Genomic DNA, 15240 nt, shown 5'->3' with positions numbered 1-15240 from the left:
TAGTTTCTCTTTCCATGGTGTTAGTTGCCCATGGTCGGGCAGGATCCAGAAGCAGAGGATACTCCTTCTGGGGTAGGGTCAGAAGATCCACCGTAGCCTAACACTAGTCACAACAGCTATGCCATTCACATAACTTCATCCATCATGTAGGCATTTTATCATCTCACATCATCACAAGAAGGGTAAATTCAGGGGTGCCTGGGTAGCTCAGTCAGTTAAGTACCTAGGCATCTGCCTTGAGCTCACGTCATGATCAGTTCCAGGATGGAGCTCCATGTGTCATGTGGTTGGACTCCCTGCTCAGTGGAGAGTCTACTTCTCCCTTTCCCTTTGCACCTCCCCAACACTCTTACTTCTTTCCTCCGCTCTCTCAAATAAATAAAATCTTAAGAAAAAATAAAAAAGATGAGTCAATGCAGTACAGTAAGATATTTTGAGAAAAAGACCACATTCATGTAACTTTTATTACAGTGTACTATTATAATTGTTCTATTTTATTATTGGTTATTGTTAATCTCTTACTGTCCCTAATTTATAGTTTAAACTTTATTATATGTATGTCTAGGATAAAACATAGTATATACAGGGGTTTAGTACTATCCACAGTTTCAGGCATCTATACGGAGTCTTGGAATGGATCCCTCATAGATGGGGGGAGTTACTATATATAAATTTACTATATACAAATATAATATACTGTATATTATGAAACAATTATGCCTGACCTAATAGTTTAAATGTAATTCAGAAAAATAAAAATACGCCCTCGAATAAGTATATTGTTAAAAAATTGGTGGTATGAAAAGTAATATTAATTACATAAAAATGAAATTTAAAGGTTTTGGAAAAGCCCTTTGAAATTCTAGGCAGTAATAAAGAGTAGTGGGTTAGAAAATCATCTTGTGTACTCTTTGGAGAACTCTTGAAAGGTTAATATTTGTCTTGCTGTGATAGGTTTAATTTTAGTGAGGGTGAGTTTGATGTTGGACCTACATGCAGCTTGAGACTCTGGTTTAATTTCAGTGGAATCTTAGCATGAGTGTGCCCTGTAAACATGGCATTGCACTTTTGAGCTCCCTTGCATGTATACAGAACAGTTCGGGTTTTATATGTTTGTAATACGTAATTTTACTAATTCCAAATCCAGAGCTTCAGGATGTGTATTTAAAAAAAAAAAAACACAAAAACAAAAACAAAAACAAAAAAAATTTCCAAACTCACAGCTGTTTCATTTTAGCTCAGACAGTTGTCCCTTTTTCACTCTGGTCAAATTTGTCGGACGGCACAGTTATTGTTTGGCACAATAGTTGCTTGCTTGGGCACTCTTAATCCTATTGCAGGCATTAGAGTTCTAAAGCATCAACAGTCTCAAACAATCAGAAACTGTTTTTTCGTTTTCTGTCTCAGAATTGAAGAGACATGGCGATTGTGGCAGAAGTTTCTCGATGATTATTCTCGTTTTGAAGATTGGCTCAAGATTTCAGAAAGGACAGCTGCCTTCCCCAGCTCTTCTGGGGTGCTCTATACAGTTGCCAAGGAAGAACTAAAGAAATTTGAGGTGATTTATAATTCTAAATATTTGGCCCTTATTTTGCTATGAGTATAGCCAGTTAGTAGTTGGTGTCTCAAGACATTAACTGTTCATCTGCACATTATTTGTTGAAACAGTTGGATGATGACTTTATGGTCATCTTTATTACTGCCTCATACACAGGCAAAGAAGGGGGAAAAAGAGGGCTTTATATTAAGTTCTCATGAATTACAAATAAAGTCATAATGACAAGAAATTCTGTTACAAAACACAAATCATGATTCCCAAAAAAAGATCTTGGCTTTTTAAAAAATTTCATAATTTTTTATTATCCACCATCTAAGGTGAAAATATGATGCTCTATACTATCAAAATCTCTCTTCCAAATATATTTTCTTGATTTTTATTTTATCTATAATTAGAGAATAGATGTGGATAGATAGATCGATAGATATAGATATACAATCATTGTAATGTAGAGTTGGCTCCAGAATTAAATAAAATACTTTTAATCATAAGCCATTTCTAATGACAAATGAAGAACGATGCCATCCTTGGATCCCCAAGACTTTTCAGTTACAGAGACAAAAACAGCAACAGTATAATCATATTCATGAAGGCCCCGCTCAGTAACTGACTTCAGTGTACTGCCTATTTGTGTGATCTCGGTCTACTCTATCCCCATGGGATGATAACAACCCTAACAGCTGCCTCTCACTTCCACAGAGGACCTGACAGAGTCTAAAGTTCACCATGTTTTAATTTGAAGTTTCTTTTCCCATCACTTCCCTCTGACAGGCAGGTGTGTACCCATAGATATTGACAGCAACGTCCTGATGCGTGTGTCTTACAAAGATCATTCTTGGTTGCTAATTCTGCCCCAAGCTCCCTGAGATGATTAAAAATAAGACTAAAAATCAAACCAAATCCAGTTGAATTTATTTTTACCTTGTAAAGTCAGTTTGCCTGGCATTTACTGAGGCCTGTCAGAATAAATATGAAGTTTGGCTTTTTGCTTGTGGGGTTTAAAATCAAAGAGTCCTAGATGAGCAGCTATAGAAATCTATAAAAATGTTCAAATACTGTGTAAAATAAGTAAAAGTTATTCCGATGTCTGAATATGGAGTTATGTGTAACAAGCCCACTAAATTCCAGGAAAATAATTTCATATCTAAAATGTTTTCTCTTGGAAAATTTCTAGTGAAGAGCCACTATCCAGTGGAGTTCAGGTCCTCCTGGCATGAACCAGTGGTAGTGAGGTATTCATGTACTCCGTCTTATTATGCTCTGCTTCATAAAGGTTAAAACCTTCTGTAATTGGCTTACACTACAAAGCAGATTATGTCTGGTCCTTTTTGATGCTATTTTAGACTCTCAGATTTTATGGCAAAAGTTAGCCATATGTCTAGCTTCTATCATAAATGATTTTATCATTTACTTTTTAGTTAATGTTCTTGAGAGACAGAAATAAATTTAAAAAAACAAGATTTTGTTCGAGGACACCCTTTTCCTGTTCAAATAATAACAGTTTGAGATGGGTCTGGGTACCCACTTGTGGTGTCTATCACTGCTCCAGTGGGAAAACAAACTCTATGACTCCCAGTAATGGCTAAAGCTGAACTTCCCTTCCTGCTTCCTCTTCTGGGGAAATAACTCAAGTTGTTTTATTGAATTGGAGATTAGACTTACTAAGACCAAGTCTCTTAAAGCAACTCTCAGAAGGAAAGCCATATCAGAGGCACAGATGTAGTAGTATATAAACAGTGTAATGAGCCAAAGGAAGCAGAGTTTTGTGATTTAGATGAGTACAGACTGCTGGACTGTACAGTTTTCTGTCCAGTGTCAGGAAAAACACCAGTCATAAATCATACATATGAATTTGGAAAAAAATAGATTCATTTTATTTTGACTAAATGATTCTTATGATAGAACTATGCTATATTGCAGAGAGAAAGAAGAAAGAGTATTTTACCTTTTGAAACTCTAAAGTGTACATAGGATAACCTCACAACTAAACAGCCATAAGTGGATTGGACATTTTAATTATTTAAAAACTTAACTTTTAATCATTAAAATGACAGTATAGTTATGAAATTTGCCCAAGATATAACAGCTCGCATTCAGATACATTCTGCAAAAAGTGGGTTTAATTACTTTAATAGACATCAGAATTGAAGTTTCTGGATTTTTAGAGTACATCTTTCATAAATAGAGAATTCTTTTGCAGATATACCTTTTCTCAGTATTGACATCAGAAATTTTTGAACCTTTCAGACTCACATTTGAGCACACATAAATATTTGTGTAATCATTTGTTTCATGAGAAAATTTTGGGGGCTGTTCAGTATTTTAAAAGCTATAATACAGCAGCATATATATATTATACATGTATATGTATTTGTATATATACACATATAGTTATTACTGTTTACCAATTTCTTTCATATTTTTGTTTGATCTACGCCCTTTCCTTAAGCCATATGGGTCATATTACTCTGCTTTAACAAGGGAAAATAAACCCTCATTAGAAATTGTCCTTTCCTTGTCACTACAGTATGAGGCCAGGTGCTCTCGCTGAGAGCCCTTCACTGATCCCCTCACTGACATGCGTGCTTCTCTGTGGTCTTAGGCTTTCCAACGACAGGTCCACGAGAGCCTGACCCAGCTAGAACTAATCAACAAGCAGTACCGTCGCCTGGCCAGAGAGAACCGCACCGATTCTGCTTGTAGCCTAAAGCAGATGGTTCATGAAGGCAACCAGAGATGGGACAACCTGCAAAAGCGTGTCACCTCCATCTTGCGCAGACTCAAGGTCTGAATTACACCTCTTCTGTCGCTTAGAGACCCAGAGGACAGGATTGGGCCATTTGAACACATTAGACATAATCTTAGTGATTTTGTAAGATTGGGTAGCAAGAGTGGTTTATATAATAATTTACATTGTAAAGGATTACAGAGTTCACATTGTTGAGAAAATGACTTCCCATAAGAACATTGGAATTGGTGGTACCATCTCTATCTGTGCATATGGACTTTAGTTTTTATCATTTTCTTTTCACATCTAGCATTTCATTGGCCAGCGTGAGGAGTTTGAGACTGCACGGGACAGCATTTTGGTGTGGCTGACAGAGATGGATCTACAGCTCACTAATATTGAGCATTTTTCTGAGTGTGATGTTCAAGCTAAAATAAAGCAACTCAAGGTAATATAGTAGTGATTTTTCAAATTGCAAAGAAGGTGTGAAGAGGAAGGGATTTGTAGATCCTCTTGTAAAGAACATAGTAAAGAACTCTTTTGAAAAAAATTAGTTCTTGATTGGAAAAAAAATTCAGAAAATACAAAATATATTTAAAAAAATAAAGAACATTAAAGAGATCGCTACCATTAGCCTATATACTTTAAATTATTAACTTCATTGCCAAGGTGTTAGGAATCTTGTTTTTTGGCTGTTTTTCTTTTCTTTTTTTTCTTTCTTTTTTTTTTTTTTTTTTTTTTGCTTTGTTGCTACCACCTTCAAATAGCTTATTTGACCTCCATGTTCCAACTTTCTCATGTTGGAATTTCAGTCCACATTATTATTCCCTATCCTTAGAGGCCAAGTTAATTTTTAAGCATAATTGTTATGTTTCACCATGCAGTTCAAATGCAGTGACTAATTAAAAATTTATATAGGAGTGATACACATTAAATATAAGGAGTCCCTAAAAAGGAAAAGTGTTTTAACAACTTGAATTATGCAAGGATAAAGTCTCAGGATGAAAAAAATCCTAAAATAGATTCTCAGGATGAAAAAAATGTAAAATTTTTTTTTTTACAGCGAGCCCTGATCCTATACCCGATCCGTCCCCCACTGACTATTCTAAGTTGTTTCATAGACAAACCAATATTTAAAACCTTCAACAGGAAATTTCTACCAAGTGGCAGTTGAATCTTTTCTTTTTAGACTCTGGCAGGGTCACAGAACTTACCACCATGCTCCCTTTTCATTAGTGGATAATTTCAACTCTTCTAGAGTTTATTCTTGTATTGAATTAAAATTTATCCCTGAAATCTATCCCTACTAGCTTAACTCATTTCAACTTTATATAACGAGTATAAATAATCCTCTAGAATTCCTTGTTTTTTAAATAATTATAATCTTTTCTGGTTATGTCCTAAAATAATAAAAGAATCATCTGAGAAGAATTTGTGACATTAGTTATCATTTAGTTGGTTTCTCTTAGTCATGTTTGACATATGATCAGAAAATCTAAAATTAAAATATTTAATTAACTCTCTAAAATGTTAAATTTATTTCAGTGGCACTGTATTGGTTACCATTGCTTTTCATTAGGGATAACCAATACTATCAATGTTATGATGGGTTTAAATGTTTTTTTTTTTTTTTTTTTCTGTGATTCTCTACCCACACTGTCCATGTGGTAAATTTTATTAGCTGAAGGCGCCGTTCTGGTCATGGAATTCTGATGATTCCATTTCTGACTCCTGTTCTGATTTAAAATTTTTATGTTTGACTTTAGAAAGTAATAGCCTCTTGGCTTATCACCCTATATGGTAAATTCAATATCCCCTGCATGGTTTTTCTAAATATATATCTTATAATTATTTTATGTCACTGCGAACAACAAAAAAATTACATGAGATTTGTGTTCCCTAGGCCTTCCAGCAAGAAATTTCACTGAACCACAATAAGATTGAGCACATAATTGCCCAAGGAGAACAGCTTATAGAAAAGAGTGAGCCCTTGGATGCGGCAGTCATTGAGGAAGAGCTAGATGAACTCCGGCGTTACTGTCAGGAAGTCTTTGGGCGTGTGGAAAGATACCATAAGAAACTGATTCGCCTGCCTGTATGTGATGGTTTTTTTTTTTCTTTTTTTCATTGTCACAAAGTCTAAAGAGAGTTAGTTATATAGGGTTAGGTAGCATTGGACAGTGGGGAAAACCCTAGACTCTGGAGCCAGAATGCCTGGATTCCCTTCTGAGCTCTGACATGTGTTGGCTACATAACCCTGGGCAAGTCACATCTCTTGCCTTGGTGTTCTCAAATGTAACACTGATCTAATAATACTATCCTACCTTATAGACAGGATCGCTTCAGATAGGAAACGAGTTAGTATATGTGTAAAAAACTTAGTACATGGCAGATATCTTCTATGGAAAGTAAAGAAGGTTCTAGAATAAATAAGGAGATGATAGTGAGCAGTGAAAACAGTTGCTCAGTTGATGAAGTTGTTTAGTTGAAATTTTTTCTCTTCCACTTTCCTAATAGCTACCATAATCACATCACAAAATGTTAGAATATTTGGAATATTCTGTGATAAAATATATTTTGCATCTGGGATATAAGGTAAAAAAAAGGACCAGGTAAAGTTTTCTTAGTAATTTCCTTTTATTCCTGAAATGTGCCATTGTGAACCCATTGTGTTGCAGGCGCACTACTCTGCTGCATTTATTTACATAATCTTATTTAATCTTAATTATTTGAAGTACATTTCAGTATTATTTCCATTTCACCAGTGATAAAACTGGAGCTTTGCTAGATTAATTTATACAACATTTTAAAAAGTGATCAAAGGATTCTTACTTATTTGATGTTAGGAAGTTATAAATTATCCCCACTGAGGTAGGAATATGGCCCAGATAAGCTTGAACCCTGAGAAGCAGAACAAACAGTGGTAAGGGCATCATCTGACCACTGTGGTAATGGAGTTGGGTTGCCTATATTTCTAGCTCCCAGATGATGACCATGACCTCTCTGACCGGGAGCTGGAGCTGGATGACTCTGCAGCTCTCTCAGACCTCCACTGGCGTGACACCTCTGCAGACAGCGTGCTCTCTCCCCAGCCTTCCTCCAACCCCTCCCTCTCACTCGCCCAGCCCCTGCGGAGTGAGCGGTCAGGACGAGACACGCCTGCCAGTGTGGACTCCATCCCCCTGGAGTGGGACCATGACTATGACCTCAGTCGTGACCTGGAGTCTGCTGTGTCTAGAACTCTACCCTCTGAGGATGAAGAGGGTCAGGATGATAAAGATTTCTACCTCAGGGGAGCTGTTGGCTTATCAGGTAGGAAAGAGCTCTTCCAATAGGCCAACTTAAAAGAAAATAAAAAGGACTGAATATGGTATTAGAAATGCATAAACTAAGCAGAACTTTCTTCTTCCTTCTTCCATTAGAGCAAATTGCACATAATAGAATAATTGCATTTAATGTGATTATCAAATATAAAAGTTGACATGATCATTGGTTTATCCCACATAGTGTTACATTCTTACTATATGACAAGCACTGTATAAGTATTAGGGATACATGGTTCATTCTAGTGTGGAACACTGACAGATAAGAAACAGCTGTGTGAAGTGTTCGTTCTAGGATAGTAATAATGTACACATGGTGGTACAGAAATACAGCCAAGGGGTGACTAACCAGAGCTTTGAGGAAAGGCTTTAGGGAAAAGACTCTTGAGCTGAGACCTGAAGAATAAGTGAGTCACCTAGATAGACACAGCAAAGTTCAGAGGAAGAGAAGAGAGTTGCACACCGAGCTTTATGATCAGCCACAGAGCTTTTGGTCACCAGAAGTTTGTCCAGAATGACAAGGCTGTAGATTGGGAGACATAGAGTGGACAAAGAGGAGGTGGAAAGGCAAACCAGGACATGGTCATAAAGCAGCCTGCTCACCACAGAGGGGAGTTCTCTCCTGAAGGCGCAGGGGCACCACCACAGATCTCTAAGGAGGAGTTCACATGATCAGATACATACTTTCACATAACCTGTCTCAATACTAGGTGGAAGGGATCACGTTGGAGAAGAGCTCAGATGGAAACATTTTATGATCAAGGATAGAGATGGGATAGTGGCCTGAACTAAGGAACAACATCAGGGATGGAGACAATGGAATCATGAAAACTCTCCTCCTTCAGTGATGGTTCATTGAACTGGGATTGAAGCAACTTTCGGACTTGGGCATCTTGGTGAAAGATGCAGAGAATGTTGTGGGTATCTGTGGGCCAGGAGACAGGGCAATGAGAAAGGGTGAGGTGATGATTTGGTGGTACACACCTGAATTCGAAATACTGTAGAATATGCAAATGGAATACCCAGCAATAGATGCATGGGTCTGAAATTCTAGAACTGGAAATGCACATTGTGTGGCTATCCATGAATAAATGGTAATTGTCCCTGAGAGAAAGGAGATCACCCAGGAAAAACATATGAAGTAAAACAAGAAAGATAAAACACTAAGGCACACATATAGTGAAGGGGTGGACAGAGAAAGAGGAACATTGTACAGAAGGTGAGGAAAAATAGAATAGAGGCCAATTTGCAGCCCTTGTAAATGCATCTCAAACATTCTGCAAAAGGCTGCCTCTGCTTGTTTCTGATGGTTCACGTTTGGATTCCCAAGGATATGACATGATCTAAAAAGAACATGATTTCCCTCATTTCTATTTTGTTTTCACAGTAGAGCCTACTAGGTATTTCTTATCTATAGCAGTGCTCACCAGTATGTATCCACTAGCCACATGTGGCTGTTGAGACCTGAAATGTGACCATGCAAAATTGTGTTTTGCTATGTCAAATGAACTTACATAAATTTATATGTTTCAAAGAGTTAGCACAAAGAAAGAATGCAAAATATTGATAATATCTATGTTGATAATATATTACAATTTTGATATATTGGTCCAGCAAAGTAAAGAACTAACATTTTCACCATTAATATGTCTCTTAAAACCTTTAAAATTACACACGTGGCTCACTTTATTTCTATTGGACAGCACTGCTCTAGAATCTGTCTAGATTGAAATCTCATTCTGCCAATTACTGGCTATTGAAACTTGGGTAAGTCACTTAATTCCTCTGGATCTCAGTTTTTCTTATCAATGAAATGGGAATAAGACTTCCATGTACCCTATGCAGTTTCTTCAAAGATAAAGGAGTGCTTAGAACGGTGCTTGACTCATAAAGCATTTTCAGTGTGAGCTTTTAAGATTTATTTCAGGAAATCTTGAGTGAGCATGCTCACACTCCTCTGTATATTCAAGAGCTGTCTGTCTAGAGTGACTAACTTCCTTTTTTTCTCTAGGAAAGTTATTTCCCGCCACAAGGAATCTAGCTGTCAACTTAGACTGTGCTCTTTTTGCAGATGTAATGATCCCCGAAAGTCCCGAGGCCTATGTAAAACTCACAGAAAGTGCAATCAGAAATACCTCTGGTAGGCACAAAAAGCCAGCAAGCCTCCTTCCCTCACCTGTAACAAGCCTCCTCTCTGAGCACATCTGCTGTACCTCTCACAGCTCTGTGACACCAGCATGTTAAGAACAACCTTTCTCTTACTGCTACAGTAGAAAACAAACAGAATCCAAAAGTATTCTGTTGATAAACAACAAGAATAAGATTTCAAGTTTCAGTGAAATAACTTCTCATTTTGTTAAAGGGGAATGAGTTTCATTAGATGTAGACCTAAGATGCCCATGAATGGCAGAAAATAGGAGATGGAACTACTAGTATTCAGCATCTGTGCCCTAGTGTCCTGCTTGATTGTAACCATACTGACTTCATGATTTCCAGGGCTTATAGACTTACCTGGGCCTTAACCTGTGCAGTTAGGGCAACTGGGGACTCTCATGCCCAAGTCTGCCAGCCTGCATTTGTGACCTCTGTTCCACATGTAAGACAAGGGGTGAGACCAGATGTTTGTCTCTAAAAAAAATTATAATTTTTAATAAGTCTTGCCCCATAAAATAAAGAAAGGAAAATGGAGCCAGTTTTGTTTAATGTTGCACTAGATAAACTATAGTTTAGCATAGTTAAACAATTTGGGGGAAGATAGAATAGGATTCAAACACAACAATATGATACTGAATTGCAAAGGTATTAGTTTACACTTAGTTTTTGAAGAAAAGCTAAAGAACAGGAAGCAAAGTAGCATTACTGAAATGGTAACTTCCTGAGTGAACCCCAGTGAGAGACCTCTTCCAGGTGTATTTAGCCTTTTTACAAAAGAAATTAATAAAGCTTACTAATACACATTCTGCTTTCACTCTGTGTTAGCTTCACTCTGACAATCAATGTTCTTGTTTAGTTCAAAAATTATAATACAAGCGCACACGCACACATTTTGCATACACACATTTTGTGCATGCACAAAAGGTGTTATATCTCTGAAAGGTGATGAGCCAGGAGTTCCAGGCCCTGAGAGCATGCTTAGATGCAAATGCTAAAATCTTAGCTTTCTCCTGGTTTTGTTTTGGGTTTTAAACAAAAGCAAGCCATTGGTAATTTAGTGTCTCCACCCACATGTAACTCAAGCTAGTCTTTTCTGGGTCACATACCTTAAGTGAAGGATGCAGCCAGGGGAGACTGTCTTCTACTGAGCACTGTCTTCTGTTGAGATGCAGGAAGAAAACAAAGGATTATATCTATTTTGCTTGATAAGTGCCTGCAGAGGGAATATGAGAAATAACTGCCTCCTGTTTTGCAGGAGAGCATAAGGCACCACCTTGGGCTTTTGGAGAAGCCTTCCACAACTTACGACATGTAGATTTTCAGGGAATCAGCTGGAAAAGGAGCAGATACACAGGCTGTTAGAACCCATTGCAGAGCCCTTTTGCAATATCTGCTGCTAGGACTCTTAGCCAACCACATTCATTGATTGGTCTGGTCATTTGAACTTCTAACTCACCAGCACGTTAGTACTAAATTCGCTTTGTAATTGCGTACACATATGCCATTTCTATATCACCTTAGCTGAAGTAATTTCGTAAACTTCTTGAATGTCAAGCATGTAAAGATTCTTGTGGTTGACGCTATAGGAGCTCCCAGTGCCTTAGAGTCACAGATCCGACAACTGGACAAAGCATTGGATGAGAGCCGTTTTCAGATGCAACAAACTGAAAATATTATCCGTAGCAAAACTCCGACAGGACCGGAGCTAGATTCCAGCTATAGAGGCTATGTAAGTATCCTGACCCTTGTGATCCCAACATGTACCTAGAAATCATAGTTGTGTGACAAAGAACAGTCTGTCTGCGGCACAGAGCTTTCTGAGCTCTCTAAGCACCACACTGCCCTTGAACTCGTTGGTTTGGGTATACAAAATGAAGCCACGCTAGCACGTTACCTTTTGAGTAAAACTGGCCCGTGCTCAGACACACTAACCTACTACAATGACCAGCCTGTTCCTTTACATGGAGAACTCAGTGAGATCCATTTAATTGAAAGCAACAAAATGCTTTGGCTCCCAAACATGATTAGGCATTTTTCCAAACTCAGCTAATAATTTTGGGGCCAAAGTTATCCTTGAAGCAGCAGATATGGTTAATGGATTACTAACATGGATTTTTTTTTTTTTTTTTTGTAGTTCTTTTCTGGGGTTTATTGATTTACTTACTGGCTTTGGGAATGTTTTTATCCTCTGTTATCAATATACTCATTCTGGAGAAAACAAATCTGACTTACAAGAGGGATTTGGGAAAAAGATGGCAGATGATTGTATACGTTACTAACTTCTGTTTTCGAAGTTCCTACCTAGTGAAGTATATACTAAGTTTATTTGCTCTGCTCAAGTTACTGACTAAATAATTTTTCCTGGAGAACTACCCATTTTCCTACACATACTTAAGCAAGAGAATTTAAAACCAAATCTCTTCCAAGGCTCAGCCCTACTTTTCATACCCAAAAGACTGCCTAGTAAAAGGAAAAGAAAAATTACTTCCCTAAGTCTAATGACAAATGTACTGCTTTTTGAAACCAGGGAAGAGAACTGTTGTAGTTATATATGCTGATATTAATGTCCTCACGATTACAAGAGAGGAATCAATCATGAATTCATTTCCTGTCCAGAGTAGTCTGTTATACCAACTTCTGTTATAGTGAACAGAATATATAAAATATAGTCTCTTATTAAAATATATTCAGGTTTTATGGTGACCATGCTGATATCACTGAGATTATATTCAGTCTCAATCAAAAATAGTCAAAGTAATTTCATGGCAGTGTTATTTGTTAAAGACCTTGAAACATAACTTTATGGTTAGTATAGCAAGAATTTTCTGAAATGCTGTGCATGACATTAAACGTAGGGTTGGAAGGTTTTCCTTTGATGTTAGAATTTATTCCCCTAACACCTATTAAACATTGCTTAAATTTTCTTGTGAAACAGCTGTCTTTAATAGTACTTTCTGCTTCTAAGTATTTTAATTATTTAATGCAAAAAAATGTTCCTTTGAGATTTGTGGTAATATTATTGTTCCCACATTTCAGTTTAAGAAAGAGGAAGCAACTTGCCAAAAATTATATATTGTACTGCCAGCTGAGGGCTCTAAGTTTTAAATCCCAGATTGGTTTTTAGTCTGTTTTGACTCAGAAATTTAAAATAAATTTTGAGGGATTCTCATGCAAAACCCAGTATGCGAAGTGTATCTTCAAGGCATTGTTCTCTGTGTGTATGAAACTGTCCTGTGTTTAAGGAGAATGTTTCTGAACTTGACTTTTCTATTTTCAGTGGATTTTTTTTCCCACAGAATAATAAAACACAGCCACTGTCCATTTTAAGGAATAGAAAGATATTTTCCCCCAGAAGCTCTTGCACTTGTGAGAACCTGAGAATTCTGTGACAGGAGCCTGTATTCTATGTCTTAACAGATGAAATTGCTGGGTGAGTGCAGTGGCAGTATAGACTCAGTGAAGAGACTGGAACACAAACTAAGGGAGGAGGAAGAGAATTTTCCAGGCTTCGTTAACCTGAATAGTACGGAAACCCAAACAGCTGGTGAGTGAGTGATGCTCAGTTCAGGAAAGAGGGAAATAGGAGATCCTGAAGCACCTTGTGCCCTGTGTTACCCTGTGATGCTCATCTCATTCTACATGATTCTCTCCTGAGAACTCTTCTCTGCATTACAGTGATCTCCTAACAGAAGAGGGGGTGAACAGCATTATAGTGTTTTCTTTCACATACCATTTATTTTATGTACTGTCTCAATATCTCTCATCTGGCATTTTTATTTTATTTTATTTTACATTTTTTAAAGCTTTTATTTATTTGAGAGAAAGAGTGTGAGTGGGGGAAGGGGCAGAAGAGGGAGAGATAATCTCAAGCAAACTACACTGAGCAATGAGGCGACATGAGGCCCAGTCTCACAACTCAAAGATCATGACCTGAGCTGAAATCAAGAGTTGGCTGCTTAACTGACTGAGCCACCCAGGCGCCTCTCGTTTGGCATTTATGCTTGCTCTCCAAGTTCTGTTGCAGAAAACAACCAAATGAATGTTATCTTCATGCACATTACTGCTTATTACTTCATAAAACTCTTTATGGTATTAAATCCTACATATTTTTTTTTACCCCATTATGATTAAAAATGCAGGTAGGAGAAACAGCCATTATACTGATTGTTTGGATTTTTTTTATAACTGACAACAACAGAAGTGCCCGTTAGAATTACTTCTCTTGTTGTTGTTATTTAAAGTTGGCCACTAATGTATGTTTAAAGCATTTCCCAAACACACTGTGTGGAGAAAAACAGCTCACTATTCTGTGTGTGGCGTGTCTCTCCAGGTGTGATTGACCGATGGGAACTCATCCAAGCACAGGCCCTTAGCAAGGAGCTGAGAATGAAACAGAACCTCCAGAAGTGGCAGCAGTTCAACTCGGACCTGAACAACATCTGGACCTGGCTGGGGGAGACAGAGGAAGAGTTGGAACAGCTGCAGCGCCTAGAGCTTAGCACTGATATCCAGGCTATTGAGCTCCAGATAAAAAAGCTCAAGGTAGCTGCCCTCAGCCTTTCCCACAGCAGCCAGAAAGAACGCTGCCGTATGCAATGCCTGCTCCTACGAAACCACTAGTACTAGCTGCTCTGTTATCACACAGCAGCAGCAGGGAAGTTGTCAACAGAAATGAACTCAGATACCCTCCTCTCCCCCAACCATCCCCAGTCAGTATTTATACAGAAGGCTTGGAAGGACAGAGAGATGGATCATGTTGTAGAACTATCCCCCACGTAAATAAACATTTGTGATTTAACGACCTGGTTCTTAAGGAAAGACTAATTAAAAGTTCATGAAACATCCAGGTGTCTCTGGGACCTATTTAACCTCTTTTATTTAATTTCTTTTAAGGGAAATGCAGCAATGACCAGGTTTCCGGCAAGTCTGTATCTAGAGCTAGAAAGGTTTCCTCTCCAAGATTGTGTCTCTGTGAGTTTGTAGAGACGTATTGAAATTGTTTGAGATTCTGGAATCAGCAGAACATCTGAAATAGATTATCGTAGTAACAGAAGCAATTTGCAGTGTAATGAATAAAACAAAACTGTGGAGTCATTATGGTAAAACACCTGGCATGTGCATTTGATTTTGGCCTGGATGATGTAGGACACTGGATAATGTCCTTTAGCTCCGTCTCTAGATCTTAACACTCTGCTTTAGCACAATTCTTGAAATGCATTAATATATGGAGACTTTTGTAAACATACTATGGGTTGAGAGCCCAGTTTTTTTTTTAATAGCTCCTTCAGTCATTTCTTTTTGTTTGGAGAGCATCAAGATGTGTTCTTCCTCTAGGCTCGCCAGGCTTAAGGATTAAACATGCTGCTTTTGTGTCACTCCGTTTCCATGTATGTTATTTATTTGGGGGTGGATGTTATTGTGGCTTATTGTTTCTTACAAATTTTCAGAGAAATGAATCTTCCCCACTGCTGTTCAGA

The 15240-nt window shown here is 37.7% G+C and overlaps 1 protein-coding gene across 19 annotated transcripts in view; it reads left to right on the top strand.

The window, feature by feature from the left end:
- The window catches only part of SYNE1 (spectrin repeat containing nuclear envelope protein 1), a 449233-nt gene that overhangs the window by 415735 nt on the left and 18258 nt on the right, over positions 1-15240 (top strand). For 15 of the 19 annotated variants that reach the window (XM_038526343.1, XM_038526344.1, XM_038526348.1 and 12 more), the window contains 9 exons: positions 1408-1558; positions 4161-4343; positions 4597-4734; positions 6190-6381; positions 7265-7598; positions 9681-9749; positions 11350-11492; positions 13181-13307; positions 14094-14305. In XM_038526343.1, coding sequence (XP_038382271.1) covers positions 1408-1558; positions 4161-4343; positions 4597-4734; positions 6190-6381; positions 7265-7598; positions 9681-9749; positions 11350-11492; positions 13181-13307; positions 14094-14305 — 1549 coding nt within the window. The remainder of the gene's footprint in view (positions 1-1407; positions 1559-4160; positions 4344-4596; positions 4735-6189; positions 6382-7264; positions 7599-9680; positions 9750-11349; positions 11493-13180; positions 13308-14093; positions 14306-15240) is intronic. The other 4 variants (XM_038526345.1, XM_038526347.1, XM_038526346.1 and 1 more) reach the window with 1 other exon arrangement.

This window comes from Canis lupus, chromosome 1 (assembly GCF_011100685.1).
Source record: "Canis lupus familiaris isolate Mischka breed German Shepherd chromosome 1, alternate assembly UU_Cfam_GSD_1.0, whole genome shotgun sequence".
NCBI lineage: Eukaryota > Metazoa > Chordata > Mammalia > Carnivora > Canidae > Canis > Canis lupus.
Note: the sequence above shows the minus strand (reverse complement) of the source record. Positions and strands in the feature narration are given on the sequence as shown.